This window comes from Habropoda laboriosa, unplaced genomic scaffold (genome assembly GCF_001263275.1).
Source record: "Habropoda laboriosa isolate 0110345459 unplaced genomic scaffold, ASM126327v1 scaffold64, whole genome shotgun sequence".
Taxonomy (NCBI): Eukaryota; Metazoa; Arthropoda; class Insecta; order Hymenoptera; family Apidae; genus Habropoda; species Habropoda laboriosa.
In genome coordinates, this window is record NW_017100183.1 from 699,221 (window position 1) to 721,085 (window position 21,865).

At 52.3% G+C, this 21,865-nt stretch overlaps 1 protein-coding gene across 1 annotated transcript in view; it reads left to right on the plus strand.

The window, feature by feature from the left end:
* Window positions 1-263: 263 nt before the first annotated feature.
* LOC108579132 (protein dachsous) overlaps window positions 264-21,865 on the plus strand; it is a 43,115-nt gene continuing 21,513 nt past the window's right edge. Inside the window, exons 1-5 of the mRNA XM_017942583.1 lie at window positions 264-353; window positions 3,236-3,416; window positions 7,079-7,558; window positions 19,635-19,798; window positions 19,905-20,309. Of these exons, the coding sequence (XP_017798072.1) occupies window positions 264-353; window positions 3,236-3,416; window positions 7,079-7,558; window positions 19,635-19,798; window positions 19,905-20,309 (1,320 nt within the window). The remainder of the gene's footprint in view (window positions 354-3,235; window positions 3,417-7,078; window positions 7,559-19,634; window positions 19,799-19,904; window positions 20,310-21,865) is intronic.

The window sequence follows — 21,865 nt, forward strand, 5'->3', positions numbered from 1 at the left end:
TATAACCGGTGTAGACAGCCACCGCACGTACAGACGGTTCTCTACCTCTGTCGCGATGCTTGTACGTACCACGTAGCGAAGGCTCGCGCTCGTTCTTCGTGGTCCAGGGAACGTGGGACCCCACTGACCGCCGCGGTCCATGCTCGGCCACCGCGACGTCCGAGCCCGTTTTTCCGTTCCCGTCTTCCTCGTACTCCCCGATACCGGAGGGATGCTACCGCTCGTGAATTGCGCGCGTTGCTTCGATTAATTATAGTACTAAAATGCTAGTACGTAAAAAGGACGAGAACAGCACGGAGGGCAGTTCGAATAATAGGAAGAGTAGAACTTGGATACCGCGAGAAACACCGAAGGTATAATCGGTGGAACAAACGTAGCGAGGTTGTTAATTAAAGCAAAGTCGACGAAACGAGGTCGACTCCACGAGCACCCGGTAGATCAAGTTGTCCTTCGTGATTCCGTGCAGAATGTTACGCGAGTCAAGAGGAAAGAGGAGGAAACGCGTTGGAAATTCGCCTTTGTGCGAGGAAGCTTTTTGAAAATACAACAACAACTCGATTCTCCTCGTAGAAGGGGTGCAAGGTATTTGGTTCGTGCTTGCTAGTATTCACCGAGCTATGCACGCTTTGCACGGCCTTTTCGAAGGAAACCGACGGCGGATTGTATTCCGTATACACCCCGATTGAAATCGATATTCCCGGCAAGGTCGGGGCGCAACAAAAACCAGCAGAACAATGCATCGGCTGGTGTACATTCGCCGAGCACGGCGAATAACAGGTAAAACTGCTCGCGATTTAATACAGCTCTTTCTTCCTTCTCTCGACCCGGTTCTGTTTCCTCTCCGAGTTCTCGCCAGCCTCCCTCTCTCTCTCTCTCTCTGTTCGCGTAAAATTAACGAAAACCTTCGGTAGGCAAAGGTTGATAAATAATCAGTGTACCACCCACCATGGTTCGGTGTAATTTTCGGGGCCGCAGATCTCTATTCAGCGATCGAGACGAGGGAAAAGATGGTCGCGGTAACAAAAGAATGATATTCGCGACGAGTCTGGATTATCTGATACGTATCACCGGGACGAAACGCGCGGGAATGCAATTTAGAAATGCAAATCTAAATTGGAAAATTATGCAGATGTGTCGCGAGACGGTGGAGAGACAGAGAGACAGGGCGGCGAGGGGAGAGAAGACGAAACTGGAGTGGCGTAAAATAAACGAATAGGAATTAATCTGTCGATAGAAAGTGAAACTATCGTCGCGCGCGATCGTGAGTTACTAGATTAGCGGGAAAAATTGTGAACATCATAGTGTCGTAATAGGATACCCGGTCGCACGTATCACGTGCCGGCTTTAATAATTCAGCGAACAGAAACGCACTCGATAACATCGTCCGCGAACCGCAACTGGTTGTCCACCGGATAGGTGACGTCAACGAGGAATTAAGCGGTAACTAATGCGAAGGATTAACGAAGACGCGTTACCTACGAGACGTGCCGCGTGAAACCGCCGCGGAGGAGAAGGGAGGATCGAAAGTGGTTTTTGCGCGAAATTAGTCCGTAATATTGGTCTCGATGACGCTTGACAGTAATTGATTAGCCTGATGGTCGGGAGGAAAGTGAAACTCGCCATTCCGCGTTTTCCCGGGTAAAGGAAAAAGATAGGTAACCGAAAGGTTGGAGCTAGGGAATCTTTGAAAATCGATCCGCAGCTTCTCTTCCCCCTACCTTTTTTTCCTCCCCTTTTCACGGTGTTTAATGCTTTCGTCGTACTCGTCTTGCTCGACTCAGCAAGCCGCAGAAAGCATGCAATGCCTCTTGAAGGTGGCAACAGTGTTGGCGGGAAAGTTATTCGACCGGCTGCCACTAAATCATTCTTCGTGGACTCCTGCTTTATTATCTACCGTCTCTCTCTCGCTCTCAGCCTTCGTTGCTTCCTTTTTGTCTTTCTTCGCCTACCTCGATGGGAGCTCGCCTCTCTCTTTCCCCCCTCGCCGTTTCCGTAGCTATCTCGCCGGTAGATACATACTCGGTCGTTTATTCGCGGTAGAAAACGCGAGGATAGTTGTACGCGAGATTCTTCAAGTGCTTTTAACGCTCAATCACATAGAGAGTTTGTATAGTGAACTGGTTGTTACCGTTCCGTTGAAAAATGTGAAGAGCGATTGGTAGCGACGACTCGATCGAGCACACGTAACGAAGTAATCGATCATCGGGACACAATCGCAGTGGGATCTCGTGATTCCACGTTCCCGTCGAACATGGGCGGAACGATTTCACCCGGTGGAACACACTCGGATCACGGCTAGATGGCCGGTGCGATACCTCGAACGCGAGAAGAAACTTTAAACTGTGATTAAAGCAGCTCTGGCTGGGTTAAAGGGTTCATTACCGTCCCGTGGCTCGCGTCTCGCTTTCCTCGACCGTTGCCACGCACCACGACTACTACTATCCTGCAAATTACGTTCCGCGTTTGATAAATTTACGAGTTTCCCCCTCCCCGGCCGCTCGTCCCGAGCGTTAACCAGCGTGCGATCGATCGCGGTGCCAATTACACCCGTCTATCGATCGCGCAACACTTCCGATACCGTGCGCCGCTGCGCGAAATTCGAAAAAAAGCCTCTGCTTCTCGAGCGAACGAAACGCCCATCCTCGTGGTCAATGAAGAATTCAAGGCCGTCTCGTCTCACCTGTGGTTAGACACTCGATTTACCTGGGCTGGTACACCGACGAACAAGCGTTCGCGTTCGTTCGGGAAAGGAGAAGCGACGAAAAATGTTGCACCGTGTAATCCATCGAGGTTGAAAGGTGGCGATGCGTGTGTGCATAAATGACAAGTGCTGGAAGCACGCAGACGTCCATCACCGCCTCCGCTTGTGCGTCGCGTTTCACGAATCCTCCGGGACACAGGGGAGGAGCGAAACAGGCAACTCGTACAATTAGTCACCAGGCCCGCGATTACGAATGGGCCATCTCCGCGGACGGTCCCCAACGGAGTATCCTGTTTCAGAAACGCCGAATCGAATTAAACCTGTACCTACCCTGGCTTTCAATTTCCGGACGTAACCTTATTTCTTCTTCTCTCCGTCGCCTCTCAACCGGCTCTTTCGACTCGAATTGTCCTTTTACTCGTTGTGGATAATAGATAGGTTCGCCTAACTATGATCGTTGGACGCGTTTTGCACGGTGTTGAAGCAACACCACTTGTCGGCACGCAATTAATTTGAATACGTCGATCGTTTCAGGTGCAGGCGACCGATCCGGATTGTGGCGTGAACGCCATGGTAAATTACACGTTGGCCGCGGGAAGAATGGAAAGCGAACAGCTGATGGTGCGCAGCGATACCGGGGACATTTGCGTCAGAACACCGTTGGACAGAGAGACCGCACCCTACCTAGAGATTCCCGTCATCGCCACCGACAGAGGTATGTGCAAATCGGTATTATGCAATTATTTCACACGGTGAGAAAAGAGTGCACTCTACCGCGAGGCATCTCGTAAACTCTCGCCCGATACGTCGATCGATTAGCATTGGCGTTCCGTAACGAATCTTCCGTGACCAAAATAGGAGCTGCGGGCAAAGCGCGAACAATGCTTTTCCTCGGTCCCCTTATCGCGGCCGCGTAGAATAGGTGCGACGCAGAAACGAGAACAGAAAGCGCAGAGCGTGGCGACACACACGGCTGGAAACGTGGCACCAGGAAGAAAAGAAGAAGCGGCCACGGGAGCTGCCGCGCGCGCGCGCGCGCTCGCTCGCTCGCTCGCTCGCTCGCTCGCTGCTGGTGCACGGTGTGCCCATTTTCAACAGCCTCTGTCCAGGCTGCCCCGTACCAGCGAGGACAATGACTGAAGTCCATTGATCCGTCGGAAGGCCGGCATTGACCTTGCAACAGGTAGCAGGTTCTTGGACGATTAGCGTTTAAGCGAATAAAAGAGAAGAAGAGAGAAATGTGGAATTAAAAGGAAGATTATAGGGGACAGAGGGGAAGAAGAGGAGTGAGTCGGGTGAAACGCAGATAGATGTTACGAGAACGAAGAGGAAGAGGTCTATTGTTGGCAAGAAACCGTTTTGCAAACAGAAGAACTCCTCGTCCATAATTGTCGCTCGTTATCGATACGATTGTTCGGCGTGCTACCACACTCACCGACACCATCGGCACAATAGTACCGCTCTTGGATATGACGGGGGAGAGCAGGCGTGCGGGTCAAGCACGAGCGGCGTCGCACCACGCGAGTCAGCTTCGCGTGATTTATACCACCTGCTGACGACGCTCGGGACGTTGCAGCAGCCAGGCAACACGCTTCGGGTTTGCCGCTTTTCAAGATACGCGATTACGAGGCACGAAATCAACACCGGAGAACACCACCGGCGATAACTATCCGCCGAACACTGGCGCGTGGTGAAAAAAACCCGCGCAAAGAAGTTACGCCACCGGTTTACACTTTTACTCGGCTAGTTGGATTCGTCTGGTACGATTTTGCCATTCTGCGATCCGCGTCTGCGCCTAGTCTGGCTGGATGTAGCGCCCAGTATGCGGAGAACGCGTTCGAGTCGATAAGTATCTGTTGGAATTATCGCGCTAATGGCGGTGGATAACGGCCGAGCTAGGACGATAATTATTACCTGCGAGTGGTCCCGCTTTGAATCGTGCCGGAGATCCGCGAACGACTGAATGATACGCGCATGCACACACTTCCTCGTGCGGGTCACTTTGCTCTGACGCAGAAGCGACCGGATGGGCCGCGCCGGCCCCTAAGGGAGTTAGGTTGCTGGATAACGCTTGGATCGATCTCGGTTGAAAAGCGAGCAACGAGCCGAATTTCCACGAACGTTTCCTCCCTCGTGGGTGCAGTAGGAAGAGTTGAGATTGTTTTTTTACAAAGGATGCGCGCTTATTCGTGGTTGAACAATGCGACGAAGGGCCGTGGATAACATCTGGAGATTTGGGTACCGGAGCATCGCGATCTTGACGAAAGAGAGGCCGGGCTCGATGTTATCTGGTTTCTGGAAATTGTGCATTACGCGATGTACATACGAAATGGTTCGCGCATCTTGATGCACGTCCTACGATCAACGAGCAGAAATGCAAAGAAAGGCGCGGCCACAGTTGCAGAAACTTCCTGAAAGCCGGAACGGCACAGACAGCGGACTGTATCGACACCGGCGCGGCGTCGTAAATCTTTGCCTCTTAACTCCCACCGATGATCATTGTCCCCGTCGCCTCGCCTCGTGTCTTCTTTCGCTTGTCAAGTTGGAAGATTTAAAAAGCAACGGAGGAGACCATTTCTCCCCGAGCGTTGCGTAACGTACAACGGAAAGAAGAGTCGAAGGAGAAGAAGTTGGTTGAGCACCTCTGGTTAGCACCGGCCGCATAAATCTTCCGTATCCTCCGTCGCACTCACCTCGAAAAGGACTCACCTCGGACGATCGACCGCGTGAAATTAAAAAGGTCGGTCCTGGCAGACTCACGGGCTATCGGTCTACGCGTTAGAGTGTCGTTGACCTATGTCCAGGAAGCGGCGTCCTTCGACGACACACAGCCATTCACCGGTGGATATTCGGTTTTATTCGATCGTTAATTTGATCGATCTTCGAGGTTGAGATGCGCGCGGAATGCGCCGAAGGATCGCTTGTGAGCGTGGAAGAAGAAGGCGGAAAGGAGCGAGAGACGGAGCGGGAGTTGGTCGATAGAGAAATTAGGGGTGCATTTCTTGGAGGGAATTCGCGTGGCCGAGTATCGCAGAGGCCCCGAAGATCGGCATTTCGATACCTCGAAGTCGTACACAGAGGAGAGATGCCACGGCGCGGAGAGACGGTCCGGTCGTTCTTTTCGGCGGATGGGACGGGAAGGAGAGGGAAGGGTTAAAGGAGGAGCGAGAGAGAAGCCGGGTGAAGGAAGGAGGGGACTGGCCCTTGACGCATGACTCCAATGACACTCGTACCTATAAATCTCGTCGCGCTCCGAGCTCCGCGCGGCCGAGTCCATATATTACTATGAGTTACGGGTGTAAACCGTTTAAACATCGGATTACCCGTTTTACATACTGTCTTTAATATTAACACTTGCGTCGGAGTTGGGCTAAATCAGTCTGGCGGACCAGGAGCCCCGCGTTATCGCGTTCGCACCTCTTCGCTAACCTATCCGTTGATTAATTAATCCCTAGTCACGGTCGTCGTCGTAGTCACCCTAGTGACGGTCGATGGAAGGGCAGGGGTGAGTACGCGCGATTAGGCTTGGACGAATAAGATGATTTACGGATAGCGATCGAGGGGAGCGTTATTACTTTCCGTCAGACCGTATATCACTGCTATACGGAGGGCGGGGGGAGGCGATACTTTAACGGGCAAGCGAATTATAAAGGATGCGCGTAAAGCAACTTTCTTGGCATTCTTTTTGATCTGTTTCGACGAGGACGAACAACGGAAGAGTGGCCGTGGCTATATAGAGTAATATACTAGCGTACACCGGGCATATTGATCGATCGATTCGTCCGTATAATTGCTCGAAAAGCAGCACGAGCAAGAAAAGAGGCGGTTGGAACTCTGCTAGGACTCGGGCACCCCGAGGAATTCCTCTCGCTTGAAATATTACCGCGAACGCATTACCCTGCACCGGGGGTAAGAAGAACTTTAACGGACATGCGCGCACGCACGCTCCTCCGAATAACGGCGTGGGAGCGAGGGAGACCGCGCGAGGAGAAAGCGAAAGAGAAAAACGGAAGGAATGAACTTTGAAGTGCGCGAGAGAAAAAGGAGAGAGGATCGGGCGACGCGGGGCGAACAGAGAGCGGGAAGAAGTAGAAAGGAGGTAGGAGGCTGATTGGCTCCGAAAAAAGGCGATGGTACGCGGTGCGCCGCGCCGGTGATTTATGTCGACCGGCTCTCGAGAGTCCCCGTAGATTCGTTCTCTACGCCGGCTAATACCCCGACGTTATTTGGCTCGATAAGAGGATTTCACCGGGGAATGAAATAAACATAATCGCTCGGGTCCGCAGTTCTGCTCTCCGCGCGACAAGTTCTACATACAGTGTTTCCCAACTTTCTCCGTCGAGTAGTATGCCTAGTAATTACCTATTGTTGTTACAGGAGGGCTGAGCACCGTGGCCATAATCAGGGTGCAAGTGACGGACATCAACGACAATCGGCCAATCTTCGAACCGAGAAAGTACAACGTTACCTTGAAGAGCGACGGTCTGATGCAGGGACCAATTTTGAGACTGATAGCCACGGATCTGGACGCGGGTCTGTTCGGTCAAGTCGCGTATCGAATCACGAACGGCAACGAAGCTGGCGTCTTCCACATCGATCGGAATACAGGCGAACTCCAAGTTGCTAGACCGAGTTTACTATCCAGGTCGCCGTTACATCAGTTGAACGTGACAGCGACAGATGCTGCAGGCTTGAAGAGCACGTTCGACGCCGAAGTCCGAATCACCACGTCCTCCCCAGGGCACAGAATCGCCAGCTGCGAGAAGCCACGGTACACCATCACCGTTAAGGAGACCGTTCCCCAGAACAGCATCGTCGGCGGCGTGAAGGACGGAGCCGTGTCGTCCTCGTCATCAGGTAGGTTTCGATCGAACGTCCGACGGTGATTAACGATTACTCGGCAACCATCTTGTCGCGGCCTTATCGATTTCCGGTGACGGAGGAGGAGTGAAACCGCCGGTCGTCGCATACCAGGCTTAATGCTGAATGCATCGAAAACGTATTCCACGCGCGGCGTTACCGCGTTAGCATAGTCGCGTCACGAGAAAACACCGGCGACGTACCGAGGGGCACGGTTCGCGCGCGCCATCGTATCCTCTCCTTTCTTCTGGACCACGGTGCGACCGACGCGGCGGCATGCAAAATCATACGGGGGAGTCTATTGTGCCGCGCGGTGGAGCAACACCAATAGAGTTTGGAGATTTGGAGCGTGAACGCGCGAAAGCACAGCTGGCGGACCAGATGAAGTAGAATTTGAGAATGCGGCGGAAGGGTAAGGTCGATGCAGACGCGATTCTCGAAGGGTTAGGAGCGCGATGGCGGCGGCGGAGAGGGCGGAGGGGAACGGCAAAGGCGGGAGAGGTACGTATCCGTGTTTCCACACTGGTGGTACATCCGATGCAAGATACGGCGCGTCACGACCTGCGCTCACCGCGCCATATACCCGATGCACCGTGTAAAGTGTCTGGTGGCGTATCGACCGGCACGGTTCGCTACGTTATAGGCTCGAGAATGGTGGATAGTTTACACGATGGTGCCTTACCGGTGGTCGTATTGTTCGGCCGGCATGGCCCGCATATGCAGCCTGTTGCATATCAATGCGCGAACCCCGAGTGTGTTCCTCCTCCGTCGAGCACCGCGTCGTGCCTCTTTCTCCATCTCTCTCCTTCACTTTCGCTCCCTCGCGCTTCGTCTTCCCATGGACCAATCTCTTCTTTCGCGGAGTCTCCCGATCGGTCTGTTTCTGGTCGCGCGAACGCGTCCCTTCGCACGCGATCGAAAGAGAGAGACGAGGGAACGAAAAGTGTTTCTCGAATTCCTCGCGTTCGCCACGGCGCGATCGGGATCGTAGATAAATCGTAATTACCACGGTGCGGGCGACGTCGGCGCAATCACGCGAAACCTTCCCTTCTTCTTCCACCTCCGGCGGGATTAACTGCTCCGTTCGGTAAAGGGTAGTAGTTTAAGACACGGTTCGAAGCGTCGCGCTCTTTCTATATCGATCCGATCGATCCGGTGATTTCGGCTTCCAATCGGCCACGCGTCCCAACGGGGAATCTGTTCGCGTGGAAGATCGAGGTCTGGCATTTGGGCCCACAATATTTGACACACGGCAGCCAATCAGATTATCAGATTAAAGTCGGACGAGCCGACGCGGCGATCGTCGGCACAGGTGGCGATTCATTTTGTGAGAGCTCGCGCGCGCCTCTTCTCCCTTGCATGTTTCTCTCCTCTGGCAGGTTCTTTACGTTGCTGTTACATGTTATCTGTTCTTACACCGCCTATACTTTCCAGGAATTCCCTGCGAACCTCTTTTTTAGCGTGGGTCGAATGTTTATCCTTTTGTTTTCCACCGTGCTCTCTAGCGCGGGGAGATTTGCATAATTATTGGCGTGGTAACCGTGCGGACATTAACGGCGAATTCATTAATTTCGTATTTATTGTGAAACATCGAATCGCGTTATCAGATCGCCGGCGAAATGCACCGTCGGAAGACGTTATTGCCGCTTTACGAGCACCTGTTTTGATAACGGGCCGGGGGTGGGTGGAGAGCCGTGTTCTTTTTTGAAATACGAAAAACAGTGCTGGTCGTTAGAGGGGGCGCGCGATCGGCGAAGAAACGAGGGCCGTTAAAAGCAACGTAGACGAACTCCTTATTGGGCAGGGTTCGGACGGTCGAATACGGACGGTTCCATAAAACCTGGCGACAAAGTGAGGAACGCGCTTCATTTTACGGCCGAGTTTATGGTACCTGGCAGAGGGAATCATCGACTCGTGATCGCGTCGACTAAAGAGACGACCGGTCTTATCTTATCCGCGGAACGAGCGGCCGCTCCCAAGTTTTCTCGGCTTTTCGATCGCTCTTGTACCATACATACAGTCTCTTTCTATGGATGAGACGGTTAAAGAAGAAAAATCGTAGTATTCTTAGAAAGAGCCACCTTGTAATACTTCCTCCTACGGGTCAACGGTGGATGTCGAGAACGCGGAATTCTCCTTGAGAAGAGAATTATCTAATCCCACTGATAAAGCACCTTCGACGCGGCCAACTCTAATTTAATCCGTTGATCGAAAGTACTGGTAACGAGATCGAATTACGCGAGAGGATTCCTTCGCGCCGGTAATCTCCGGAGTACTCTTCTCCTTGGAGCGTTTCACGCTTTTTCTAACCCTGGGATTCTTGCGGAGGGAACGGCGGCTCGGAGTGGTAAATGCGAGAGGAAAGGAGAAGGAGGGTTCGCGCGAAACAACGGAGCAGGAGGAAGGTGGAAGATGGAAGAGAAGGAGAGGAGAGGAGAGGAGAGGAGGGTGGACCGTCGCCGTCGTCGTCGTCGCCGTCGTCGAGGTCGCATAAATCGTCGCGAGTCGGATACCGGGCAGCCGAACGCAAGCCGCCATTGTCCCAGACTTTTTGCCCCTCTCTCTCTTTCTTCCCTGCTGGAGCTGCTGCTACGGCTGCTGCACTCTTTGCATACGCTTTAAATATCACCGCTCTGCTCGCTTTGAGGGCTCCCAGCACCACGACTTTCCCTCTTCTGCGCTCCTTTTCGACGATACCCGTCGCGGAGGGGAACGCCGAAACCCGAAGGTTCTCTCGTCCTATGCTCCTTTTCTCCCGGTTAAACGCACATCCACCGAATATCCAAGAAGTTCGTCCCGAATATACAGACGTCTGCCTTTCGAAGCGTTTTCTCTTCGGATAGGAGAATAGGGCTACGGTAATAGGGGTGCGGTACTTAGAAACGGATAATTCTAGTAGATGGAATTTTAGAAAATAAACGGTAGGTTTATTATCGGCTCGTGTGCGACCCTCGCTGGCCCCGGAAAAGCGGTTTCGAATTTTCGGAACCGAAACGAGCCGCTAATCTTATCCTCCTGGCACATCGTTAGTCTTTAACGAATTTAACGACGACAGTAGGTATATAAAGATGAACGGGTAGTGGCGTCGTTTCAAAGTGTCTATAAAGATACACGGAGATATAATTCGGGGACCGAACTGGCCGTGTTACGACCTCTTCCCAAGTTTCGTAAAGAACCGATTTCAACGATGGTCGAATTAAAAGGAGGAAATTTGTGGCGAACACCTCACCTTTCGGTGATCACCAGGCGGTAGATAAAGAAACGGCGGTTCTCTGGTTGTCGTTCGAAATGAGAGGCTCGCAAAAACCACGGATTCCTTCCTCCTCGAAGATGAAGTATTCCGCGTTGCAACAGCCGCTCGATGCGCTAGCTTCCCATCCTTCACCGAACCTTTTCTCTCTCTCTCTCTCTCTCTCTCTCTCTCTGGATCTTTGGATCTTCCCTCCGTCCGGAGTGTACCGTGCTTTCGCCGGACTTGCAAATTTCGCGCAGGCATCGTCTCTTCTCCGGCGAGGTCCAGGGCTGCGCCGCGGCTTTGCATCCCGAGAGAAGAGACCCAACCTAAACCGAGAAGGTTCTGGAGATCCGCGGGGAAAGATAGCGAGGACTCTCTGCCACGGCGGGACGAATGCTCGCAGTCTGATTTGCGTAATTCCGTTCGTGGAATTTCGCCTCCTCCTCGCCTCTTCTCTCTGTCGCCGTTTCTCCGGTAGCTTACGCTTTATACCGAAATTGTACTGGAACCACTCGTGTACCGTAGACTCGTGATGCTTCCCTCTGCGCGGCGGATTCGCCGTTTCCAGCGAATGCGTTTTTATGCGTCGGAAAGAAATTTGCCCCCGAAGCGCGTCCAATTCTCTTAATTAAGAAACGATGTTCGTGCGGGTACGATAGCTATTCCCGGGGATCGTTCGTTCGGATCTCGATGACCCGGCCGCAGGTATTTGTACAGGTTCGAATTAAGAGAGGTGTATTAGCATCTGTGAGAGAGCGAGCGAACGGGGGAGACGGGGAAGGAATGCGGGAAAGGGAGAAGCGTATGATAATCGTCAGCTGGCCGAGCATTCGTTTACATCATTTTCGAAGGTCCGTGTTTATTGCCGGATGTAAATCGGTCGCTCGCGAATAGACGCGTTCCCCGATTCGTTCCGACCAATCATGAGAAAGTTCAGCCGGGTGAAATACCGCAGTCACTTGACTGCAGCTCGTAACGGCGGCTTGTGGCAAGGATGGTTTAATAACTCATTGGTGTTGTACTCTTCAGAGAATAGACCTCGGAAGAAATTCCTCCCGTTGTTCGTCGACCTACTTTACTCGTCGGAAAACTTCCAAGCAGCGTGACTCTTACGGAGTAGGTTAAAACAGGCAAGGAAAATGAGGTAGAAAGTACAAGCAATCGGTTATTTAGGACTCGTTTTACACGATGTACAATTAAATGTAGAAGAACTTTTTGTCGGCGGTAGGTATGTGTCGAGATATTCTAGAATGGAGAGACAGCATTCTGGCTCTCACTTTCGAACGATCTATCAGAGGAAACGTATCATACTCGGTATAACTGTAAAACGTTCAGATGTAAATGACGCTCGAGAGAGGAAAAACGCGTCTTTTCCAGCGGAGGAGCGATCTGTACGAGGTCGATTACAGCTGCAGAGTCGGAGAGGAAGAATCGTTTGGAATCGAAGACGGGCAGATGTGGAAAAGTGGAGGATCGGCGCGGCAAGCGCGGACAGATCCACGTGTAAACGGTTTCACATGGGTGTGCGTGTGAACATATAGATACACAGATAGAGGCGCGCTACGAGGCGCGATCAGCGCGAGGGGTCTGCGATAAAACGATAAAACGGGGCCCCCTTCCCGGGCAACGTTAGGCCTATGATGCGCCTTCTCCACTCTTAACTTGCGCCTCGTTATCGCCGTTTACCATCTCACGGTCTAGAGAGCGGAAGGTCCTCTATGCGCCCTCCGTACATGCACGTGCGCATCCATATATCTTTTTCTCGCTCTTCCTCCGATCCTTCGCCGATTCGCGATCCCCTTTCCACCGCGTTCGAACACCCCCGTGGAATTTCCAGTCGGGGGAAATTACCGAATCGTTCCAGAGGATAGTTTCGCGGGCGTAACTTTTACTCGCGAAAGTAATTGGCTGGAAACGACGAAAGTTACGCGAACGAGTAACGTTTAAAGTGGTCCGTGTAACTCTTCGTTCGCCGAACGATTTTCTAATCCAACGATATTTCACAGTAAGGGGGCACCAACCGCGGTACCAGACAACGGTAGCTAATGTCGAGCGTCATTTTATTTTCGCTGGATAGCAAGCCGCGTGCAACCTTATTGTCGCCGTCCATTGTCTTGTCGTTCTTGCCGCCCTCCGCTTCTAAACCTTCCTCTTCCTCCTCTGTACACCAGTCGGCCATGCCAGACCATTTAGCCGCATCTGTGCACCGAGACGTTTTACGCATGTACGAAACTCTATTCGTTTGTTTACCGGTCTCGATGCTTGCATTTCTTGCGCTATTGTGCGCCGCGAACACGTACTCTCCGATGGTGCCTCGAGGTCCAACATTCGCGCGAACGTACGGTCGTGGTAGGATCTTGGAGCTGTTTATTAGCCGTTCCCCGGTTCGAAAGAGGAAAGTTTGCGGTATAATTCGGAAATTCGAAAGCTGCGCGATCCTCCAGGGATAAATATCGCGCGTTAGTCCCGTGCCTTTACCCGTAGAATGTCGGACGATATAGCTGTAAAGGGGTAGAAAGGTGGATAGAAAGGCAGGAGGGAGAGCGGAGTTGATGCGTTAAAGAGAAGCGCGGAGATTGTCGGAGCGGAGGGAGACGGAACGAAAGAAAGATGAGCGCGATGAGAAGAGAGGGAGAACCGGGACCCCCGTCAACGACAGCATACCTTTAGCACGGTATCGCTTCTTCATCGCATTCGTCGCGTTGCTCGACGCTACCACGACTCACGGCTAATCATCATTATTTAATTACGAGGTCGTTTTTCGTTGCGCGGAGTAGAGTGTCGGGTGGTTCGCGGAGGCACGTCCCTGTCGTTGGTCGTCCTTTTCGCGGACGATTTTTGTAAATCTGCGCTAGGGATGGTTCGCGGTCTCTACGTGGAATTCGAGAGAGGAACGGGAAGGGTTAAACCCTTTGGGGAACGTTTCAATTGGATTGGAGAAGGTGGTCGGTGAGAGGAGGTCGATTAAAACACTATCAAATCCAATTGCCCCTCTCTATTTCTCGCTGTTGGCGCTTAAATGTTATTCCGAAAATTTGCCGATGCACCGTTGCCTAATTAACGAACGGTGAATTCGATCGTTCTTGCTGGGTGCCGAGCTCGATCGCGCCTATCTCGATCGTCGCTATTACCGAGCCCACCCCGTCCAATTAAAAATCCACGAATTTATGCAAACGGCCTGACTTTCATTGGCCGGCGACCAGGTTCGGGACATTCCAAAATCGATCGCGGGTAGTCGGGCGGAGTGGAATGGTAAGGTTCGGAGAGGAGGAGGGGGAGCCTATTTGGAGCGGAATAGCTGGTAATTCGGTGGTCGATGGGGCCGGTCGAGCCCGTTTCTACCCAGAACGAAAAGAAGGAACGAGGTGACAAAGTATTGACCGGAGGCGATTACGCCGGTTGTATAGGCGCGCGCCAGATTCGCCGTGGTCTCGGGCTATCGTGGCGGCGATGCCGCCCCTGAAAAGCAACGCGGTGTTACGAGCTAATTAGCAAAATAAGAGAAACTCTCTGTGAGGTATACAGCGTGGTGGCAGCAGCAGCAGCGTAGGCAAGGGAACTCGTGGCGTCCTTATACGGCGTGATCGAATCGTCAGTCTGTAATTTATCGCGAGTTTTCTTAACCCGGAATGTTCCTCCTTGTGAAACTCGGTACACCGGTTTTTTCTCCGCTCCCCGTACATTTCTTCTTTTCCTTCTTCTCGTATCCGATACAGGCCAGCAATTAAACCGCGATGCTTAGGAGACGAATATCTTCCGTGCGTTATACCCTTATAACCCGTCGAAAATGGTATAATCGGCCGCGATCGGATTATAAACGGTGAACGAAGGCCACCGCATTCCTACGGTAATTGCTGTTTCTAATTAACCAAACGAAAGGTTCTTGCTCTGGGTTTTGCTACCGCGGCTTTTTCTCTCTCTCTCTCTCTCTCTCTCTGTCTGCGAGCGACGCAAGAAACGCACGCTCTATAAGTGTGGAACTGCTAGAATGAGTAGGTACATACGTAGGCTACTATGCTACACTTTCCTTGGAAAAGTTTCGCGACTGTCGTCTCTCTGTCTCGATCGACGCGAGAGCGATATCGAGACCACACTGTGCACCGAATTACATGGAAAAAGCTGGGAACGGTTTCGTGCTGAGCGGAGAGAGAGAGAGAGGGGCGTACGTAGACCCAGCTGCGGGAAAATTAGCCGGCAAAAGGGGACCTAGCGAGATAACTGCTAGAGACTGGGCAGAATTGCCAGCAGGCTTCTCGATCGTTTCTTACTTTGCTGCACACACCACTCTATACTACCGGTCCGCACGCGATGATCGAACGAACGAACGACCTAATGGAGGGTTTCTTGACCGCGTGCCGTAACGTCGCTGTTTATTAACGCGCGAGCCTAACGTTCGCCCGCTGGCTTTTCTTCTAGAGGAGAATGTTGGCGCGCAGCTATGCGACCGCTCGTATTTGAACCGTGGAGACGGTCGATATCAATTAGACGGTTTTTGCCGCGATTCCGCGGCCGTATCGGCGGCTCGTTTATACGAGGGTGGCGACCACGCATCACCCGCGGCGAGCTTCGGCGAAAAATAAATCGGCGCGATCGCCGTCGTCCCCCAGAAACTTTCTCGTCCTCGGCTCGTGTTGCACGTGAGAACGAGCCGAGCGGAAGCAGGACGAGGTATCGTCGCGCAAGAAAGGCGGACAGAGAGCGAGGGAAACAAGAAAAGGAGCACGGGAACGGGAGTCAAGGAACTAGAAATGAATTCCATTTGTGCGATTGAGAAGGAACGAGCCGGGAGAGAGAGGAGAGGACGGGATAAAAAGGGCTGGCACGACGTCGGTCGCGAGGGTTACCTTGCCTCGTGGTAGACGCTGCGAAAGCCAGAAAGAGGCGAGGAGAAACACCGTCAGCCAATGGATAGAAAAGAGGATGAGGGATGAGCGGGACTCGTGGCGCAGAACGAGACGCGAATAGATTGTAAATAAGAGAGAGGGGGGGCGGGAACAGCGCTGGATTATTCTGAATCGAGAGGAGCAGCCAGCCACTCGACGAGTTTCTGCATTGTCGGTACGCTACGGGCCGCCGCAACGTGGTACGAGGTGTTGCACACGGCTTTCAGGTGTTACGGGGATATACTATACACGTACGTATACCGTGCGCACGTGTACGCACGCGTACACGCAACAAACGCGTACCGTGTACCGATCGGTGATCCATTGACTGGAACCTAATAGGGGTGGGGGTGGGGGATTAACGGCCTCGAAAATCAACTTTCGTTCGTCACCCGTTAAAGAAGACACCATTTCGGGTAAGAGGAACGTGGACGTCGGCGGAGTGTCGATGGATGGAATTGGTTGGTTAGCCGCGGCGATCTGGCCGCCGATTAAATTTGCAATGCTAATGGAACTTTATGACTGCGGCGATTGAGAGATTAGAGGCAATCTAACGTCGGATCTGTGTTCGGACGATTAAAAATTACGAGAACCGATCAGATACGCATCGTTAATACGATACCCCCGGAGCCTTGCCGGTCGCAACGCGATCGGGGACGCGAACACGATGCCTCGCGAGACCTTTCTATTAAGATCGTAGATTCAACCCTTCACGGGAGAAATTTCGCGAGACGTAACGAAACGGGGGGACCTGGTAGCCGAGACTCGCCGAGAGTAGAGACGCGAAAGGGCGAGAATCAGTAATGAGTACGTTACGGGTTTCTTGGTTGGCTCGGGTGCCGTCGCAAAAACTCGCTCTCGATTCGATCCACGAAGCGCGGAGACGAACGGACGAAGAGGAGCGGAAAAAGGAAGGAAAGGCAGTGGCAAGGAAAACGGTCAAAGGGGGAGGAGATGGTGCGGAGACGACGGAGAAAGAGGTGGAGACGTGGGCCACGAGAGCTCGGAGGGACACCGGGCTGGACCTGCGATCTCCGCGAATTAATCAAATACGCGAGCGATTTGTCTTCGTTACACCCACGTGGGCACCCCGGAGGGACGCCTGTGCAACCGGGGTGACGAAGCCCTCTCGAGTCAGCACCGCGGGTGAAAAACCCGTTCACCGACTGCGTCTACCGCGCGCTCCGATTGCAATTTATTCCCCCGATAAACGAACCAAGGGGCAAGTTTCATTTTCGCGCGGTGAACATGAAAAGCTGAGGCTCGCTTTCGAATAACTTAATTGAAAGTTTATCACGGAGGAAAAACGTGTTGCCGTTGCACAAATAGAACGATCGCGTTTATTTCTATCGTCGGAGATACATTGTCGATTATATATCACCGGCGAGTGGTCGGTCGGTTCGTGGGGCATCGTTCTGAAACGCGTCTCGACGATCCCCACGGACACACGCGGACGATTTTGCCGTATTGGGATGCGAAGTAAATCGTAATTATATACGGAGAGTAGTACGGGATCGGTGGTGGATCCTCCTCCCGCGGTGAGAGTCGGTGGAAAAAGATCACGCGGACGTTTAATAACACGGGTACCGAATGCTGATGGGTGTAGGTAGAGCGTGGCGATGTGCGTGTACATACGTCTTCTCTGCTACCAACCACCGCACTGTATTTGCACGCGCAATCTCTCTCTTGCTCTCTTTCACCTATACGCTATTTTACAATTACACTTGAAGCTACACAATTTCGTATAAACCTGCTTACCTTTACACGCGCGAGGTACAAAGGAGGCTTCTGCACGTACGATCCTCGTCCACATTTACATGCGCGGGGACGAGTTTCCAACAATTTTAATAACACGGCTATCGAGTGCCGGTAAGCATAAGTTTCAGTCGGCTGTGTCGGGGCGCGCTCGCGAACCTCCTTCGTCTTCTTCTTCTTCTGCTTGAGATCGATATCGTACCGATGGTAGCGGTGCACGCCAGCCGATCGCTCGCGCGTTTACAAGCGTAACGTGTGCGTGAGACGTTTGAACGCGCGTCCCCGTGAAATGTTACGTACTCACGCAGCATACGTACCCGAGAGCTCGTATTAATTTCGCTTCTCTGGTCTGTTCGCGGGTTCTCTTTAAGTTCGATCGATCGAGAAAACGATGATTCTCCTAATCCCCCGAAATAGTTTTGGCCGGTGGTTGTGAATGTGCGTGAATTGCGCGTGATCGTCGTGGAAGAGGTAAAGGGATATCGGAGAGGGTTGAGGTAGGCAAGGTAGATAGGGTATAAATAGCGAGCCATAAATTATGCCATCCACGTCCGCGGCCGAGTACCATCTTTAAGGCACAGTCCGAACGAGCAATGTCGTTGGATGTCAGCGAGGAGGCAGCCGGCCGAGGAGAGCCGCGACGGAGCTGATGTTACCGGATATCGTGGAAATGGAAGCGCTGGCGGCTACCTTCCACGTAAACCGACGGAGGCGGTGCCTACTCCTTATCCCCGTCTACCAGGTTTTTCCTGCGGTCGGGAAGGAAAAACTCGATCGGTTCCATGGGAGACACGATCGCAACGCGGTAGATCCGTGGCGTTTGTCGAAACCTATCTAGAGAGGACGTGGATAGCCGCATTCCCCTTTTGGATCGAAGTGCGATCGATCGATCGGAGCAATTATCGTCGAGCATCTCGTGGAATGGAAAAAAGGAAAGGTACCTATGTCTACTCTATCAGATGAGTTGGAGAAATCGGCCAGCTTTTTTACGCCGTCCGGTCGTTTGATACGGACGTGGTGTCGCGGAGGAGAAGGAAAAATGAGTCCTCTCTTCGGACTTAACAAAGGATCGATCGAGCTCGTGGTAAATGTCACGAAGGTATTCTCTGTCGCGGGGGGGTAACCGCGAGACAAAGCGGTAACGGTTCTCTTCTACGTGGAAGACGATCTAGAAGCCTAACGCGAGAACAATACCACGTGGGATTCCGCGTGGCGGCGGAACATCCCTATGGTTCTTGGCGCGCGTCGAACGTGGGCGGACAGGGAACGGTACTCGTTATGCGGCAAACATGCCCTGCTCTCCCGTCCAATCGTTCATCATGCAATTGCGTCTGCCAGCGGTAATGATTGCTCGATTTGCCTATTAATTGATTTCGTGCAGTGTATATATATATATATATATGTACACATGTATAGATACACACGTATACGTAGGTATGCACCTAGTCGATTTTCTTGGTGCAACTCGCTCGAAAATATCAGGCAACGTTGGAAATTAACGTTGATCTCTTCGCGTGTAACCACCGGGTCATCGATCATACGTCCTGTCCTACTTCTACGCGTCCGTTTCGACTCCCGTGGAAATTAGTCGGGGGAGAAAGGGGGGAGAAGAAGAAGGGGAGAGAGTGGAATTCGCGAGTATGCGTGCACGGGGCAATTGGTGGAGTCGTTAAAGGATGATGAGTGCTGTATACGCGCGAGATAGGTTTTTGCAGGACGGTATTTAGCGAAATCGCGGTCATTCGATTCAATCAATCGATCACACAGTTCGAAGCGGCTTGGAATCGCGCGGCGCTTCCACTGATTGCCAAGATTTTCGTGCAATTTGCACCCCGAAGGGAAGGGAAAAGAGCAAAAGGCGCACGTGAGAACAAGCTGAAGTTGTAATTAACGAGCAGCCTGCTTATATAGTATCCGAATATACTTTTTCATCATTTTTGCGCTTTCAGTCTTCTCTCTCTCCGCCTCGTTTCCTCTCTCCGGTGTTCCGCCTTTAAAAGAAACCAACGAACCGTTGGTTCGCTAAGGTCGAGGAAAAAAATTAATACGAGGTTTGCATCGTCCATTTCACGGCCCTTTCTCCTCCATCAAAGATTCAAGCTTCCGATGGTCGTTCTTAAAACGATCATTATTTAAAAGAAAAGTACAAGAAAAAGCCACTTTGTACGACATTTAATAACGATAATAACTGTGTTCGCAGGTGAACGGCCAACCAGATTTTATTTGGTGAAGGAAGAACCGGATCTAACGATGGATCCCAACACGGGCATGCTCCGAATTCGCCATCCGTTGGATCGAGAAGCACGGGACAAGTACATTCTGAGCGTGGAGGCTCGCAACGGAATATCTGTCGGCTACTGTCAGGTAAAAGTTCTCCGGCACACTACTGCAAAAACATCAACTACCGCCGCGGGAGAAGAAACCTTTGTAACTGAACGCCGCGTTTGTATCGTTTCTCCGGTTAATACAGGTGGAACTGAACGTCGAAGACGTGAACGACAATGCTCCTACGTTCCTGGCGACCAGCGTCCGTATTTCCGTACCAGAATCTCACCCCCTTCACACGGCTCTTTACGTGGCACACGCGACAGATCCGGACGTCGTTCCGTCGCATCCGATACGTTACGTGCTTGGCCAAAACAGCAACGATTTGTTCGGAATAGACGGCCGCTCGGGAGAGCTCTATTTAGCGAGGAGATTGGATTACGAGACGCAGCAGAGGCACGGTCTGCTGATAAGAGCGTTGGACGGTGCCGGTCTCTCCGCGAACCTCAGCCTGAGCGTGGAGGTTCAGGACGTGAATGACAACCCCCCAGTGTTCGAGAGGAACGAGTATCACGTGGAGGTTCCCGAAGGCGCCAAGCTCGATTCTCAAGTGAGAAAAATCTTCATTACACGCCCGTCACGCGGGCATTTGTTTGCCGAGGAGACGTGCGGTGGGATTCCCTTTGGTGTGCATGTACTACCTACATGGAAACACGGTGGGGGATGGTGAGAGAATAGACGGGCAGGAGGGAGGGAGCGAGAGAGTTCTGGATCGGTGGAAGGAGGACAGGTAGAGAGGATTTAACAACCTTCCTCTGGTGTTCCTCCGCTCTTTTTCTTTCCACAAAGTCGTCTTCGCGATGCGTAATTTCATCCGGCGGGGCAACCAGGAAGACCGTCCACGCTGCACCTTTGCTCCCACTCGGATCGATGATCACACCCATTCACCTCCCATTCCCCCCCTCGCGATTAGACGCGGCGAACAGAGTGGAAGAAGACGTTGACTCATCGAGTTCACCTTGTCAGCGGAGAACAGAAACGAATTAGCCGGACGCTACGGCGCGCGAAAGATTAGTCGATGGGGATTGCGAGGAGGTTACCAGACAGACCAGTTCGGTGAAGGGATTGATAGAGTATAACTGATAGTTTGATAGAGGAACGTACACGTACGAGTATACGCGCGGTGTATCACGGCCATCTACGGAGCCGGGATTGATAGGTAATCGTTTATAGGCTTAACAGAAACGCGGCGGCGCGCAGCTGCTCGTTTTATGAACAACCTATGCCTGTTTATTCCGGCTGAAACGGTTATTTATCGTGGTTAAACACCATTACCTGGGCGGTTGCTCGGAATTCTCTCCTGCGAAAACTAGGTATCGAACATCGGTCACGGAAGCGGCTGTTTATTTCGGGTAGGCTAATTGTCGTCGTCTTCGTCGGCGAAATGTTCGCCTAATTACTCGAACAATGGCCGACAGATGGTAATCTCGTTCCCTTGATTTTCGAAGCATCCTGTGCACCGAAACGGCAATTGGCTAAATTCGAGGATTGAAAAGAGACGGAGGAAAGAGTCGGCACGTTCGTCATTCGAGGCCGTGGAACGAGCGACGAACAGCGATTCCTCGCGATGGTAGCCACCGGTGGACGTAATCCCGAATACGAGGATACCGATGACGAATGGCCGGGAGATGGTTGCCGCGAGATAGGCTCGTTAAATGACGTCACATTTTTAATACAACGGATACAGGAGGGTAGTATACGTATAGAACGGAGAGGAGGCGGAGGATGAGAGAACAGCACGTTCCTCTTTCTTTCTTCCTTCGCCGCTCGATCTTTCGTTCCATCTTTCTCCCGAGTATACACGTATAGTATATCGGTGGTATCTATCGGCGAAACAGATCTGTGAGCTGTCGGTGGTATCCGGACAATATCTTAGCCGCGACCATGCGAGAAACAAGGAAGGCAGTAATCGGCGGAGGGCAATACAGAGGGAGGGGAGAAGCAGCAGCTAGCAAGAGTAACCTGGCTACAGTGAGCGTAACCTTTCACCCGCCGCGAACTAATAACGTACAGTTAGACACATTACTGGCTGCTCCCACATCAGGTTCTCCTTCTAATGGTGCCCGATCTCTACCCCCTCCCTCTTCTACCGTGCCGCCATTTCGT